This window comes from Lepidochelys olivacea (genome assembly GCF_965140295.1).
Source record: "Lepidochelys olivacea isolate rLepOli2 genome assembly, chromosome: 1".
In the NCBI taxonomy this organism is placed as follows: Eukaryota; Metazoa; Chordata; order Testudines; family Cheloniidae; genus Lepidochelys; species Lepidochelys olivacea.
This window is the reverse complement of record NC_140411.1, coordinates 258,767,372-258,784,261: the sequence shown is the minus strand read 5'-3', so window position 1 is coordinate 258,784,261 and position 16,890 is coordinate 258,767,372. Positions and strand designations below refer to the sequence as shown.

Below are 16,890 nucleotides of genomic sequence, written 5' to 3'. Positions count from 1 at the left end.
CAGCCTAGGACCCAGGCAGCTTTTCCCTCAGCACCCAATGAGACACCCAGCCTGGGAAACAGGGAACCCTTCCCTCAGCTCCTAGGGCAACAACTAGACACTGTCCTTCAGAAACGGAAACCCTCCCCCAAAACAAGGGAGCAGGACAAGACGCCTGCTCCAGAGCCCAGGGCCTCTCTCCCCACCACGTGGGCATCCAGCAGGACGCTCTCTTAGCAAACGGGGACCTCGCTCCCCAGTGCACAGCCTCAAATGAGACGCCTGCCTCAGGACACAGGCTCCCTCTGCTGGTAGTGCACAAGAGCCCGAGGAGAAGCCCGCATGGGCAATGTGAGAGCTCAATGAGACGCCCGGGTGGTGGTGGGGGGATCCCTCTCCCACAGCACACAGACACTGCCCACGTGGCCACCCCTGAAAACAGCAGGCCCTCTCCCCCCATGCTGGGACACCTCAAGAGGAAGGAGGGGGGCCAACCTATGAAAGAGTAGGATGCTTTTCCCTAATACAGGGAACTGCAGCAAGATCCCCCCAGGGAAATGGGGGTCACACTCCTCAACGCACTGCACAGCAATGGGACACTGCCCCGGGAAGTGGCTTCCCCTGCATTGGTGCAGTCGGACACCCACGTATGAAAATGGGGGCAGGGGTCCCCTCCCAGACGAATGCTTGGGAAGCTCCGTCCCTGCTCTGAGCTGTCTCCCTAGCCCCGGGCCCTCTGGTGTGTGTTCGCTTGCCTTTGCAGCCACGCCTGAGCACCCACTCCAGGCCCCTGCTGCTCTCTGCCTGTGTGCTCACTCACCGTAGTGCCTGCACCAGGTTGAGGTTGGCGAACGGGTGGCATTCCACAAAGGCCTGAAGGATCTGCAGGTTCGCCGGGTCCCTGGTTGAGGGAACAGGGCCAAGTGGGAGGGTGTGGGGAGAGAAGGAGACTGTGACTTTATGATGCAGCCTTACTATGTGACCTAGAGCAGAGCTGGGCTCAGACCCCTCAGAGCTCCGATTCCCCCAGGAACAGCTCTGCACACCCCCTCTCCCTGCTTTCAAAATTCAGCTCCCTTTCCCCCACAAAAAGACACCAGGACCCTTGGCAACGTTGTTACACTGATGCCTTTTCTGCACCGGGGGGTTTGCCCCAAGTACAGCCATCAGCAACTAGTGCAGCTGCCCCAGTGCTAACCCCTTGGATCTACAGGGTAAACAGCCGGAAGCTGAGCTATACAGGGCTTATCTCCCTTTCAAGCAGGGCCGAGCTCCCTCCGTGCAAGTCGCAGCTCTGCCTGTCTACGCTAGGGGTTGCTACAGTTCAGCTACACTGGCGGCAGAAATTGGGCCTAAGGCCTAAGAGAGCTGGATCAGCTAGGGGAGACTCACCTCTCTCCCAGGTAATCCCCAATGGCTGTCTTGTTCAGGCCTTCTCCCTTGTAGAGGAACCTGGCGATCTCTCGCAAGTCTGAGGACAGCACCTTGTGCTCGGTCAAGTACTGGATCCCCTGAGGGAAAAGCACACCCAGGCTGTGAGTGAGGGGGGTCTGGGGGGCTGGGGAAGGACAATTTAATGGGGGGTCCAGCCCAGTCATCTCTGGACATCATGTTTCCCCAGCTCTACAGGCCTCCTCCCAAATCCAGCTACTCCCCCTCCCCCTTGGAACGCAGCTGGGGAGCACACAGCTAGATTTGCTATCTTAATCCCTCCCCTCATGTTCCACATTGGTGCTAATGCTGTACCCATCCCCCTCCCGATCCTGGCCCGGCCCGAGAAACCTACTGTTGGGGTGCTGCCAGGTTCCTGAGCAGAGCTGTGCGGAGAACGGAAAGTCCGTTTCAAACAGGATTCTGAGATTTCAAAGTTTGTCTTTGTTTCATTCCAACGGAACCCCAAAATTTCAAAATTCTCCGCAGAAGAAAATTACACCCCCCTCCCCCCCAAAAAATTCATTTTGGGTCGATCAAAATTTTTCGTGCCCACAAAATTGGTTTGGTTCCATTCTGACTGTTTTTAAAAAGGCATATTCTATTATAATGTACAGCACCATGCACAGTTTAAAACATTCCGAAACGAAACATCTTTTCAAAAGGAAAAATGGAAACATTCCATTCTGAACGGGTCCAAATGGGGTGTTTCAACACCGTTGGAACTCCCCTCCCTTCCCCCCCACACCTTTTTTTCTCTGAAACAGAATTTTGATGAAATCGACATGATTTTGTGAAGCATTTTGATTTCGACAGAGCTGCGTTTTCCAATGGAAAATAGCTCCCTCTACAGGGTTCAGAGTAACAGCCATGTTAGTCTGTATTCGCAAAAAGAAAAGGAGTACTTGTGGCACCTTAGAGACTAACCAATTTATTTGAGCATGAGCTTTCGTGAGCTACAGCTCACTCTACGTTTTCCCAAACATCTCTGTCCCAGAGTAACACCCACTGCCCCTCTCCCGCCCTGGCACCCCTGGGCGGAGTCTGCACTAGCTATGGGTGCAATCCTCCTCTGCGCACAGGGACCAGGACAAAGACCAGGCATCACTAAAGTCCCACGTAGGGCCTCAAAACAGGGCTTGATTTAACTCTACATAAGAGACCGCAAGGGGCTGGATTGCCAGGCGGGAGGTAAATAGAGAGGAGTCCTAATGCTGGTTTGCCGGTACTCTGGAGTGAATGTCACCCAGACTGTGCTCACCCTTTGGTGGGTTGGTGGGTGGTGCCTGCAGTTGCTGTGATGGTACAGAAGTGCAGAGGCAGTGTTAGCCCACTGGGGGCTGAAGCAGGAATACCCCCCCCCCAATACAACACATAATAAAAAGGGAATATGGGGGCCCCTGGAGCTGCTCGGGACCCTAAGCAATTGCTTAGTCTGCCTAGCACCGGCTCTGCTGGAGGGTCCTCTTATGTGTCCTAGTTGGAGGGGGCGGAGGCGTGATGGAAAGTTGGTCAGAGCAGCAGCGGTTGAGCCGGAGCCAGTGAGACGGTTGCTGTGGTTAAAATGATGGGGGCTGATATTACTGTTGCAGCTTGTGGTTTTCTTTGCAGACTGAGTGGTCCAGCAGAGCAGGGGAGGGGAGAGAAAGCAGCCGCTTCTTGTTATTCACATTCACCTCTGCCTTTACACCCTGCTCTGAGTCCCCTGATGGTGGGGTGGGGAGTGCGGGTTGCGCCGGGGGTGGGGGGAGTTATCCAGTGGGTGGGAGACCCAGACTTGCTTTGCAGTCCAAGTCTTAGACTCTCATTCCCAGGCCAGCAGCAGGGGCTGCTTGGCCTGGCCGGGCCTGCTCTGAGTGCGAGAAAGCCTCACATCCTGTTGGGTGACCTCCCTCCCAACCCAGGAATGGGTTTTAGAGGAATCAGCTGACGGGGGTGAGAGAGCCTGGGCTGGGGGCTCTCTGGACTTGGGCTCCCTTGACAGACAGAAGAGTTAGTGGCTGGATTAAGTCTGGCCCTAGATTCATAGATTCAGAGATACTAAGGTCAGAAGGGACCATTATGATCATCTAGTCTGACCTCCTGCACAACGCAGGCCACAGAATTTCACCCACCCACTCCTGCGAAAAACCTCTCACCTATGTCTGAGCTATTGAAGTCCTCAAATCGTGGTTTAAAGACTTCAAGGAGCAGAGAATCCTCCAGCAAGTGACCCGTGCCCCATGCTACAGAGGGAGGCGAAAAACCCCCAGGGCCTCTTCCAATCTGCCCTGGAGGAAAATTCCTTCCCGACCCCAAATATGGCGATCAGCTAAACCCTGAGCATATGGGCAAGATTCACCAGCCAGATACTACAGAAAATTCTTTCCTGGGTAATTCAGATCCCACCCCATCTAATATCCCATGGCCCTGTCTCTCCTCCTCCCATTTCTCTTCTGCTTTGGGGGTGCTTTGATTGACACGTGTCAGCACAATGTGTTATGGGGAGGCAGCATTGCTCAGAGCTCTCAGAAGATATCCTGGTGCAAGGCATGGCCTGGCAGTGCTATGTCAGGCTGGGAAACCAGCTTACCTCCACCTCATCGCCCGTTCCTGGGACCCACCCCACGTGTGTCTGCCCTGATGGCAGAATGAATGTCTTTGGAGTGGGTAATTCGCATCTGATCTATAGTAAAGAGGGGTCCATATGGGATGCCAACAAGCAGCAGTCGGAACAGTACACCTTACCTTTGTGGGGTCCATGTTGAATTTCTTCCGGCCCATGCACAGATCTTTGTCCCTCTGGACCATTTTGCTGCAGATGCAAAGGTGGAGAATCAAGCCTGGCACAAAGAGAAGCAGCCAGCTGTATTCCCCTCCAGGGTGGGGCAGGAGTGGGGCTAAGTTCCCAACAGGAGTTCCCACATCTCAGCTCTGGCTTGCTCCAGGGCCAAGAAGAGAAGCCACCCCCTGCCTTAGAATGTGTCCATCCTAAGGCAGGGGGTGTTAACCCCCATGGAGCCTGGAATCTCTCAAGGGGCTGGTGTTTTACTGACCTCACTGCTCTCTAGTAAAGAGAAATCTCATGAGAGAGAGACTGCGCATGCAAGTGAGCTGTCTCCATAATTTCTCCTGTGTCCAGAAAGATTCCTCTCTCCTGGGACATGCGCCAAAGCCCACTGATGTCAATGGAAAGGCTCCAGCTAGGGGTGGTTCCTTCTCCACCCTGAAGAAGAGCCATGCCACCTATGCACCAGAGGAACACCCATGCAATCGCCACCTCCCTGCAGGCATGTGGCTGGATCCTCACCTCTCTTCTGTGCTTTGGAAGCAATCTATCTCTGCAAACACCTGCGCAATCTCCTCCTTCAGCTTCTGTGGGAGGAAGAGACGGGGGTGAGAGCGAGCCAGGGGATGGGAGAGAGACCAGATGTCTCACCTCATCCCTGGGCAGCTGCCAAGCCCGGCTGGTGTGGGCAGGGCCAGCCCAGGTCACTGGCCATTGTCACGGGACCAGCCAGGGTGTCTTATCAAAAAGGGCGCTGATCTTAGGTGGCCTTCTCCACCCATGCTGGACACTGGCTGAAGGCAGGGGCGGGGAGTAAATGTTCTGACCCCTATTGTCAAAAGTGGCTGAAAAGTGGAGTGTAGAGAGAGCCAGGGAGCAAGAGAACAGGGACCCATGTCTGTGCCCACTCTGGAATGGATCCTGGGTGTTGTTCCATGCCCCTTTCCCTGCTGTAGCCGAGCCATGCAGCCAGGAAAGCTGTGCAGAGAGGCAGTGGAACCAGCTACCAAGCAGGGGGAGTCACCTTGGGCTTAGGTGTGCTGATCCTGTATCAAAGGGAGCTGCTTGAGCCCCTGGCATTCAGCAGTTGCCGCACAGACTGGTGAGCTGGTGGGGCTGCTCCTCACTATATTCTACCAGTTAAACATGGAATTCTGCTCCTTTGGACACTTGGACACATCCCGGCCCCTGGTTGGCTGCCTCCGGGTTACAAAGGGAGCCAAGTTTTTTGGGTTTTCTCCATGCCTCTGTTTCCCCTCCCACCCTTTGCCTGGTGAGTTGATTTAGATTTTAAGGCCTTCAAGGCAGGGACTGTCCCTGAGAACATGTTTGTACAGCACCTAGCAGAACGGAGCCCTGAGCTTGGTTACTGTAATACAAATTATTTACTGTTATTATTACTATTTCCTGGCACTATCTTTCAGCTGCTCAATAGGCAATTTGAGATCTACCAGCTGTTTATCTGCAGTGATAATGCACTAAGATTGCTGCAGAAATTCTCCAGGGGACGAAACTCCATCCTGGGACCCGGTTACCTAAGCACCTCCTGCTCCACTGGGCAGTGACTGGTTACCAACCAGCTTTGGGGAGATGACAGATTCAGACTATTGGCCCATCGAGTCCAGTATCTTGTCTCCTGCCACACTGGGTCGGCCCTCTGGTCCATCTACTCAGGTTTCCTGCCTCCTATGTTGACAGTGGCAAGGCAAACAAACAATGCAAACGGACAATTATGTAAGCTGTACCTGGAATGGGGGTGGGGGGTTTGCATTCCTGACTCTGTGGCAATCACTTCACACCGAGAAGCATGAAATGGGATTATTTATCTGGTAGATAATTGGCTTAACCTTCTGTCCTAGTTAAGGCCTTGCACTGCACTCGTCACCTGGGCATTTGGACACCTGCAGATTGTAGGCCAGCTCCTCAACTGATGCAAGTCAACATAGCGCCACCAATCTGGCTCAATAAGCTCTTCAGCATGTGATGCTGGCAGGCCAGGTGCCAGCTCCTGGGGAGGCCCCTAGGCGTCACTGAACACTGACACATGCATAGCTGGAAACCAGTCTGACTCACTCGGGTATTAGTATTGTTAATATGGGTATTAGATTTAGAGAGATGTGTTTGGACTTTAAGGAATGCTTGTGAGTTGCCGCATGCATTAATCTCACTGGCACTATCTGTACCCCATGCTATAAGGTAATATTTAAGTGTTTGCTAAGAAACTGGAAACCCCCACAGTCAGGAAAGAAGCATTACCAAGCATGAAAATACTAGTTTACCACAAAGGATGTCATCTCCTGCTCAACAGAAGAAGGCCTATAGACAGCAGATGAACCACCGTGGAACATCAGTGGACAAAAGACTTTGCTGACTGTGCCCCCCACACCCATGAAGAGGGGAACTGCACAAACCCTCATCCCATCACAGTTTGAACTCTGAGGGAAGGGAATAAAAATCCCTGACCAGAAGAATCTGTATCACTGTGCTGCTTGGAATTTGGAGAGGGCAGTATTTCTAAGCATAAGCAAGGGATCCCCAAACTGCTTAGCTGGATTAACCCTAAAGGACAGATAGCACCTTTGACCCGGGGTAAGTGACTGGCCCTTTGGGACTGGGAGTAACCTGAACATTACAGCAGCTTCTATTTTTGAAATCTACAATTGTAACTTGTGTGTGTGTGTGTTTACCTGCTTTAACCTTGTCATACCTCCCTTATTTCTTTTTCCTAGTTAATAAACCTTTAGTTAGTTTAAGATAGGTAGGGCCCTACCAAATTCACCATCTATTCTGGTCAATTTCACGGCCAGAGGGTTTTAAAATTGGTCAATTTCATGATTTCAGATGTTTACAACTGAAATTTCAAGGTTTGTAACCATGGGGGGTCCCCACCCAAAATGGGATCATGAAGGATGCGGGGGGGGGTTGCAAAGTTGTAGGTGGGTCCCAAGATTGCTACCTTCACTTCTATGCTATCTCCAGAGCTGAGCTCTGAAGGCACCTCCCTCCCAGCTTCCTGCAGTTAGAGGAGGTTCCTGAGCTAGAGATGGGTAGGATCTCCCCCATGCTGCTGGGAGCACCCCAGCTGGGGGCTCCTGGCTGCTAGTCCACTCCAGGGACAGATTAAGGCAGGGGCCCTGACCAATTTAGGCCCCCCCCAGGAAAAATGGGTGCCCCAGCCCTGGAAGAAGCCCCAGGGCAGAAGCCCCTACCAGGTCACCCTGAGACCTGGCAGAGCCACAGGGGAAGAAGCCACAAGCCTGGGTGCCCCAAGCCATGGCTGCAGCTGCAGAGCTGAAGCCTCGAGCCCGGACTGCCCCGAGCCCCAGCTGGAGTGGCAGGGGGGCGGAAGTCCCAAGCCCAAGCTGCCCCAAGCTCCAGCTGGAGCGGGAGGGCAGGGCAGAAGCCCAGAGCCCAGGTTGCCCCAGCTGCAGCTGCTGTGAGCGAAAGCTCCCAGCCTGGCAGGAGCCACTGTGGAAGGAAGCCCCAAGCTTGGCATCTGATGCTGCGGCAGGAGCTGGGCGGGAGGGAAGGGCGGGGGATGGAAGCCTGGAGCCTAGCTCCTGGGCTGCTGCAGTGCAGAAGTGAGGGTGTACCACCCTCATTTCTGTGCTGCCTCTGGAGGTGGGTCTGATTTCCCCACCAAGAGCAGTTGTGGAGGGGAAGGACAACTCCTGTCCCTCCCCAGCGTGGCTGGACTAGCAGTTAAGAGCCCTAGGCTCCTAGCAGCAGGGGAGATCAGTTTTCGTGGTGGAGGGCTGATTTCATGGTCCATGACACGTTTTTCATGGCCGTGAAATTGGTAGGGCCCTAAATATAGGATTGGCTAAAAGCATTGTCTTTGGTGTAGGATATAAGGTACAGATGACCTGGGGTAAGTGACTGGCCCTTTGGGACTGGGAGTAACCTGAATATTGTGATTTTTGGTGTTAGGGACCGTCTGTCACAAGGGCAGGCTTGCCCGGGTGGCAAGATAGACTGGAGTGCCCAAGAGGCATGCCTGTGACTCCCTGTTAAGGCAGTTATAGTGCCTCTGGAGTTCACACTTGACAGGTGGTTAAATCTAATGCTAGAAACACACGACCGGTTTGGGGTTTGGGCCCTGGTTTGTAGCTGTCCTGAGGTTGGCACCTGCGTTTGTGAGCCACTTCAGACAGCCCGACACAGGGCAGGGGCTCAGATGCCATGACAATGGGCATGGAATAGAACAGAAACGATCTGTTTTGGTTTTGTACGCTGCCACGCACAGCTATGGTACTAGACAAGTAATACGTGCTAATTAATAGTAACTCCACATATTGGGACAGCTGCTGTAAATTGGCATAGATCCATTCATGTCAACAAAGCTACCTCGATTTATCCCAGCTGAGGATCTGGGCTGTTAATCATATCGCTCATAAAGTTCGCCAGCCTTTTCAAAATGTCCCATTATAGTGTTTGCCTGGATGATCTCTTGCAACAGGGAGTTCCCCAGGCTGGAGGCTGCTTATTGGTGGGACTGGTGCCATTGGAACCTCAGAATTCCAGATCTGATGGTGCTTGGGAAAGTATCTCCTGCCAGGCCAGGGAACTGTTCTAGATGGGATGGGATGTTTGTAAAAAGTTCCCCCAGAGAGCAGGTTCTGGAAAGACCTGTCTGTCCAGTGACGGGAAGGGGCGGGATGGCCCATACCTGAATGTCCTCCAGGAGTGCCACCCTGTGCTTCTTGATAGTGTCTATTTCAGCCTCTTCAGCCTCGCTCAGATCAGATGACCCTGGAAATACAAAAGGAAAATGAATGCCAGTGAGAACGGGAGCTGTCTCAGGCCAAGTGGAACCCCACAATATTGTGGGCAGGACAAAGCAACCCCTGCCATTCCAGTCCTGAGCTGCTCCTTCCCATAACATTCTGCCATGGCACCTCCCTCCTGCCCGGCACCCTACCCTCCTATTCCAGTCCTGGGACCCAATCCCAGCTCTGCCAATGCTTCTCCTGACCCTGCAGCACCCCCAGACACACCAGTCCTGGGCACTACACCGCAATGCCAATGTCCCTCAGCCCTGATCTTGCAACAACCCCCCTGTTTCACTCCCTGGACTCTCCCAAGTAGCGGTGTTCAATCTTGCCAAATTTTGTTTCGTGGTTTCTCATACAAACGAGCATGAGCAAGATCAGGACAAATGAACTTGATAAAGCAGGTTTCAGAGTAGCAGCCGTGTTAGTCTGTGAAGTGAGCTGTAGCTCACAAAAGCTTATGCTCAAATAAATTTGTTAGTCGCTAAGGTGCCACAAGTCCTCCTTTTCTTTTTGATAAAGCAGTGACCTAAATATAAAATCTAACCCAATCAAAAGCCATTGGCTTGATCTCTCTCAATCTCTCAGAAATTCAAGACCTTCCATTAAATGCAGAAACAGATGCAAGAAACTAATGCAAATGGGACACAGAAATGGTTTAAGAGAGAGTCTAAGTTGATGCCATTTTGAGGGGAGGGAATTTGGAGGGGGGGTCGTCTGAGGAAGAGGAGTGATGGGGCTGGGAAGATCTTCCAATGACCACGGGCTAAACACAGATATAACTAGGGCTGCTCTTGCTTCCCCTCTTCTTCACAGGAAGACAAGTGATGACAGAGATGAGAAGACCGCAGAATGATTAATAAAAGACCTAGAAGAAGAAATGGAACGGTAGCAGAGCGGCTAAACACACTGTGGCCAGAGCGTAGCATTCAGCAAGAATCAGAGGAGAAATAGGAAGCTGCAGCAGCAGAAATTGAGAGCCCACGTCAGCAGCAAGGGAGTTCAGGGAGCCACAGATCAACCCATGCACATGGGCCGCGTGTGGAGAGCTCTCACTCAGCCCCAGGCCAGGAGCGTCTCTCTAGGCAAACACCTTCCCCCACCCCTGCGTCAGGTCAGTCCAGCAGGTATCCTGCCCTGTCGGTGCACACACCAAAATCCCCTGGGCCTCTCCTGTCTGGGGGGGAAAGGGGAAGTCTGACCAGCTGTCTTGGAAACTCTCTGAGTGTGCCTCACACACACGGAACAATGTCTAAAAATAGGGTGGAAAAGGGGAAGGAATCAGCTGTGGCAGGGGAGAGAAAAGAGAAGGGGGAGAAAGAACAGTAATTTCAGAGCACAGGGGCTTGTTTCCTTAAGCGTCCCAGATAAGTGAGGGACGGGGCAGCCCCACTGGAGTCTTACCACATGTTCTTACACTCCCCCAGTGCTACTCACCGAACTCTACTGGCTTCCCTCCAGGCTTCACATGCCCTGGGGATGCCCGACACAGACTAAGGGGGCAGAGTCACCCCAAGCAGTAGCCCTGAGCCAGCTTCCTGCAGACAGTTGTACACATGCACACAAATTGCCTTGACTGAGTTGAGGCCACTGAGACTGGGGAGAGCTGTGTGGACGGGAACTTGGACTGGGAAGGAGCATATCCCCCAACTCTGGAGGCAGCCTTGGTGGGGACCTGGAGGAAGCTGCATTGTCCAAGCCCCCATGCAACGAAGATAGGATGGGAAAATGCCTGCTCTCATAGACTCATAGATTCTAAGCCCAGAAGGCTAACCATCATGACCATCTAATCTGATTTCCTGCCGACCGCTATGCCACAGACCCTCACCCACCACTCCTGTAGTGGACCCATGACCCCTGGCTGAGTTGCTGAAGCCCTCAAATCTTGATTTAAAGACTTCAAATTACAGAGAATCCACCATTTACTCTAGTTCAAACCTGCAGGTGACCCGGGCCACACACTGCTGAGGAAGGTGAAAACCCCCCAGAGTCTCTGCCAATCTGACCCAGGGGGAGAATTCCACCCCAAATATAGTGATCAGTTAGACCCTGAGTACGTGGGCAAGACCCACCAGCTAGACACCTGGGAGAGAATTCTCTGTAGAACTCAGAGCCTCCCTCATCTAGTGTCCCATCACCAGCCATTGGAGATATTTGCTAATTAGTGGTCACGGATGGGCCATATGACATTGTAGGCAACCTCCAACTGCTGCCCGTGGAAGGCTGTTCCAGAACTTCACTCCTCGGATGGTTAGAAACCTTCGTCTAATTTCTAGCCTAAATTTATTAATAGCCAGTTTATATCCATTTGTTCTTGTGCCAGCATGGGCCCTTAACTTAAATAACTCCTCTCCCTCCCTGGTGTTTATCCCTGTGATGTATTTATAGGAAGCACTTTGTTAAGTTAAGCAAGTCAAGTTCCTTAAGTCTCTACTCGTGAGGCAGGTTCTCCATTCCTCTGATCATTCTAGTAGCCCTTCTCTGCCCCAGTTTGAATCCATCTTTCTTAAACACAAGAGACCAGAATTGCACACACTATTCCAGGTGAGGTCTCACCAGTGGCTTGTATAACGGTTCTAACACTTACCTATCTCTACTGGAAACACCTCCTGTCATACATCCTAGGGCAGCATTAGCAATCTGTGCCAACCAGACCTGCAGGCTTGACAAGTGAATTATGATGGCTTACTGCCTGGCAAACGGGCTGCCAAACTCCAATTCAAAATCCCAGCCCCAATTCTGTGCCGAGTGCAGCTCAAAAGGGGAAAGGGGCAAAGGTGGCTTGATGTCACTTTTATGCCCCCTTATCCCAGGGTCAAGAAGAGACCAGGACAGCCCCTGGTGTGAGCAAGAGCAACCTCAGGGCTGCTACAATCTTTGCCTGGGGCTGTTTGGGCAGCCGAGGAGAGCAGTGGGGGCACATATTCCTTAGCCTCGCCCTCAGCTCTGCTCCATACCCTGATGGCTGTGGTGCTGTTACAGCTGATGTGCTGCTACGGATGGTCTGCATCACCTGGGGGTATCTTCCACTGACCAGTGAAGCCGGCACTGTGGCTGCTTTGCTTTGGTGAAACAACTTAAAGCATGTAGCGAGCCCAAGGATCTGGCCCCCAGAGGACATCCACTGACCCACCAGCTGAGGCTGCAAATAACAGGGCTCCCTCTCCTTGCGAATGCTGCCGAACAGCCGAAGAAACAAATGAATTGCCTTGACTGGAAGAGAAAAGGGTAGACAAGGATGAGGGCAGGGAGAAAGTGATGGGCAGACTGACTCAGACATGGTAGGGGAGACAAGAGGAATCAAGGTGAGAGTGAGCAAGAAACGGGGCAGGTGGGTCACATTTACGAAGGGATTTAGGCACCTAAAGATGCAGAGAGGTGCCTAGTGGGATTTTCAGAAGCACCTAAGCAGGTGAGGTGCCTAACTCCGATTGGAAGCAACTTAATAAGTAAGTGAATTTAATGTATGCGCCTCTCTTTCATTGTGCTTCCCTAGCAGGCATTCCAAACCTCTGCATTTTGGTAGCAGAGACACGAGACGGCTAGTTTGAGTCCTTTGTTGCCTGCTTTGGATTCCATAGTTAAATCGGTGGGGAAAGGGGAGAATATAACCTAAAAGTCACCCTTTTGCCCACAAAATCCTGCAATGAGCCAGAATCGAGTGGTTCATTTGAAGAACTATCCGTTGAATCAATTGAATGGTTAAATGAGGGCAATTATGCTACTTAGATGATAAGCTCACTGGGGCAAGGGCCGTCTTTTTGTTCAGTGTTTGTATAGCACCTAGCACAATGGGGTCCTGGTCCATGCTTAGTGCTCCTAGGCACTGTGGTAATCAATAATAATAACGTGCAGGCAGCTGGCCTCTATTTTCCCAACAGCAGAGGAGGTTGACAGCAGCACAATGATTCCCCTTTCTTTCAATTCCTGCTTTTCTAGAAAACGGAGCCTGGGAACTTGGGAAGGGAGAGGCCCAGTGGATCTTCTCACTGGTCCACTCCACTCCAAGATGAGCCTGGGCGTAGCAATGCAATCAGAGGGTGAAGAAGTTCACATCTGGCACAGAGGAGCCACACAGAGTCTAGGTACCAGCTAAGTTCCACGTAAGCCCTGTGTTGAGGACTTGACTTAAATGATGCATAGACCATGTACAGGCCCTCTGCCCAGGGATAAATTTCACCCACACTGAACAGGAATTAGTTCAGTCAAGTCCAATGCCCCAGGGAGTCAGTGCCCTCAAAGGTTCATGAGCTCCTATCGTCTCCCCAAGACATGCTCAGACCTGTATTTTCGAAACTCACCTCTGGCGTGGATGGTGCAAATTTGGTAACCACACAGTACAAATGCCAAATAATTAACACAATGGTTTAGCCAGCCACACCGAAAACCACATACTGTAGCTAGGCATCTAAATGCATACCGCTGCAGACACGAACAACTGCATCTGCAATTTCCTCCCTCCATTAGTAATGGGTACAAAACTGTGCTGGCAATACTAGAAGCCAGGCTAAATGCAGGATCCACAGTACACAAGCCTTTGGTCTACCTTGGCATGAGGCTGAGTTTACAGCCAGTGAGAGGCGGCAGCAGACCCTGGAGCTCCTCACCCTCCTCCTCGCATGGATCTCTCTCCCAGCCTCACCACTGTTCTGATTCTGACATGATCATCTCCCCATGCTCCATTGCACAGCCCAGCCCATGGCCCTGCCGGCGTAGCTCTCTCCCACATAGGAACACACAAGATGAAGTCGCTCACCTTGCCCCCCCAAGGGAAAGGGGTGGGAGTTTCCACCTTTCAGGCTCGCCCTGTCAGTCATCCATGGACTGTGAGGGAGGAGAGGAAGTCGAACATTTTCTCCACAGAAACAGACAATGGGCTTAATTCCCCGGAGTTGGCCCAGAGAGGTGCAAATGGCATCCCCTAGCACCAGCAGGGGTCACTGCGCCGCAGTGGGATTCACTCCAGACAGAAGACAAGGGAGTATTCACACCCTCACCCCTCACTGGGGTTGTGCTGGGCAACCTTAAACTGCAGAAGCTTCCTCACTGAAAGCTGCCTGAGGGACACACTCAATAGGGGCAAACTCTTGGCCCCCTGACCACGCCTCCTCCCCAGGCAGCACAGCTGACTTTTGAACCAGTGCCAGCCAGCCGTGGGTCCCCAGGCAAGGTGGGTTTGGGGGTCACTGTTCCAAAGGCCTCAAGGCAGATTTCCTGCCAGTGAAGACCCTTCCCCAAATGTCTGCCAGTGTCAAACCAAGCCCAAAGACCAATAGCTCAGCTCAGCAATAAAATCATAGGCCTGGATACATCCATGCGAATCACAGAAGTACAATGACTCCACTTAAGCTGCTTGGGGCAAGGACTTTGTGTTGTGTGTTTGTACAGCACCCGGCACTGGGGCCCCGGTTCACAAATGGGGCCCCAGGCACTACTACGAAGCACAACAGTACAAAGCACAACAATATTCATAACGTCAAGTAACTCACTGTGGCTATTAACAACATGAGAGCAACCCTATTTTCGTGCTGGACAACCAGTTTTGAGATCCACGTTTTCCTTGGACAAATGACCTTCTAGCGTGAGGCCAGCCAGGATCCCTTTGTCTGTCAGCTCCCTCCGCTTGTTGCCCACCACTTACCAAACCAGGAAATACGTTTTTATCTTGCTCATCGCCTCTCGGCTACTTCTGTCTTTCTAACTTCTTTTGGAATCCGTCGTGTTTCTGTGGTTCACAGGGATATGTCCAGGCCTCTGATTTTATTGCTGAGCTGAGCTACTGGTCGTTGGGCTCCCTCTCCCCCACTCCCCATTTCCAAGTGGGCCATTCCCTCTCTCCTCCGCTCAGGGGGCTGATTTACTGTTACCGTGCCCCATGGGGAGTCATTTACACCCCTGCCACGCACTGCCCAATCAGAACTCTGGGGGTTTACACACACTCACTTTGCACTAGCCCCAGCTGGGGCAGGGAAGCAAAGGCTTTCACAATTTCGCTGTTGAACTTGCAAGTCATGCTTTTGCACCTCTGTTCCTGTCACACCGAGGCTGCATCAAAGGAATCTGTTGTTTACAGTCATATGCTGACCCTCAGTCCAAACACCATGCACCTCTGATGCCTCAGGATGGGCCTGGCTTACTCCATGCCTCCTTGTTATCTAGCTACTCTGAGGGTCACTGACATGAGGGATTTAACCTTCCTCCTCAGAGATGTCCTGTCTGTACAAAGCTCAGTAATGGCTTGACCCTGGTCCCATTAATGTCAGTGGGTCGGCCCCCAGTGACATCTGCAGGGAGCCGGAACAGATCCTGAATAACTGGGAGGGATGGAGGGAGGTGAAAACAGCACAACACCTGCAAGCTATAAATCCCACCCAAAGCATCTGGGGAACTCCTCATCTCCCCTTTCCTCCCCAGCACCCCACTCCAGCTGGTGACACTGCCCTGACAGAGCCTAGTGGGTTAGCACCACTTTCAGCAACAAGACAGGAGAAAGAGGCGGCCAAAGGAAAGACTTACCGGTGGGACAAACATCCATCGTGATACCTGCTGAAAGGAGAATTCTTTCAACAGCCGTCAGTTTCTCTTTCCCCACTGCTCTTGTGGGTGCCTGTCACAATTAGCACTACTTCAACCCAGTAGCTAAAAGTGTGTCGGCTGGATGGACCGCTTTGTCTAGAGGCTCCACCCCCATCTCCTCCCCACATTGCTCATAATGGTGAAGGCAGCGAGGAACTCATGTTTCTCAGAGCGTACAAACCCTTATTGGTTACTTCCTAAAAATAAAATGAACCAAGCCACGAGCAAAAGCCATGCTGTTTTAACATGGGCAGCCATTCAGGTCTTTGCTGGGGGGTTGGTCTCGAGATTCACTGTCATCTGGTTTGATCCAGCATACTCTGGGGAGTGAGGAAGAGGGAAGTTGGCAACTCAAAGAGCCAACTTGCTTCGTGGATGGTTTTGTGCAAGGAAACAGATTTACACACACACACACACACCCCGCCCCTGCTCTAAGCGCCCAAAAGAAATTAGCAAAAGGTGGTGGGTGGGTGAGAATTCCAAAATTGGTGTGTGCTGGATCCTGCACTGCCCCCTGCTGACAGCTGATGGTCTTTTATCCAGACCAGGTTCCTTTCTCCCCATCCCAAATTGGTCCCTTTTGGGCAGGCTCCTCAGCAAGGATTGACTGGGCCATGGAGAGTGAGCTCCCCTCTCAACCCTAGAGTCGCTCTCTCCCTTGTGGAAGCCTTGCCCCCGGCAGGGCAGTGGCGGGAGCTTGCCCTGGCCCTGCCTGTGCTGTGTCTGTTCTGGAGAGTATAGGACTTTAACCACCAGGGCTGTCAGTGTCAAGCTTTCTCTTCCCCTCCCCCCAGCCCCGGAAGGCTGCACACTTCCCCTTGAGGTAATTGCACTTGGTTGCCACGTCTATGCTATGTGATGGCCCTGACATGCTGTGAGGGGGAAGGAGGGGAGGGCATTGTCCCCACAGGGGGAGCTCGACAGCTGGCATCAATGTTCGGAGCTCCTCTTGCAGGGCAAGGGATTCACAGGGACAGTTCATTGTAGAAGTGATCTGGTGGTCTGGCCACAGGATTCCTCTCACTTCTGTGTCAGGCTTACGGCTGAGGATGGTGAGACAATGCCAGATGTCCTGAAGCCGAGCACAACCTGAGCAGGTGTCTGGCAGGCTTCTCCTCCACACAACCTACAGCTCTGGCAGAGCACCTCACTCCTGCCCGGCCGTACTCTATGCTTCTTCAGTTCTGCCTCCCAGCTCTGCCTGGGTCCCTCACTCCGGCCCTGCAGCACCCCCTTCTATTCCAGCCCTGAGCCCACCCCAACTCTGCCTGTGCACCTCGCTGCTGCATGCCTTGCTGTTCCAATTCTGCCCTCCACCAACTATGCCCATGCCCCTTGGTCCAAGAGCACCCCCTGCTACTGCCT

The 16,890-nt window shown here is 52.5% G+C and overlaps 1 protein-coding gene across 1 annotated transcript in view; it reads right to left on the bottom strand.

Moving 5' to 3' along the window:
* The window catches only part of CYTH4 (cytohesin 4), a 30,992-nt gene extending 15,421 nt beyond the window's left edge, over positions 1-15,571 (bottom strand). Inside the window, exons 1-6 of the mRNA XM_084618022.1 lie at positions 15,466-15,571; positions 8,847-8,929; positions 4,700-4,764; positions 4,138-4,204; positions 1,372-1,490; positions 800-880 (exon numbers count right to left, since the gene is read on the bottom strand). Coding sequence (XP_084474148.1) covers positions 800-880; positions 1,372-1,490; positions 4,138-4,204; positions 4,700-4,764; positions 8,847-8,929; positions 15,466-15,484 — 434 coding nt within the window. The 5' untranslated portion in view covers positions 15,485-15,571. The remainder of the gene's footprint in view (positions 1-799; positions 881-1,371; positions 1,491-4,137; positions 4,205-4,699; positions 4,765-8,846; positions 8,930-15,465) is intronic.
* Positions 15,572-16,890: the final 1,319 nt, after the last annotated feature.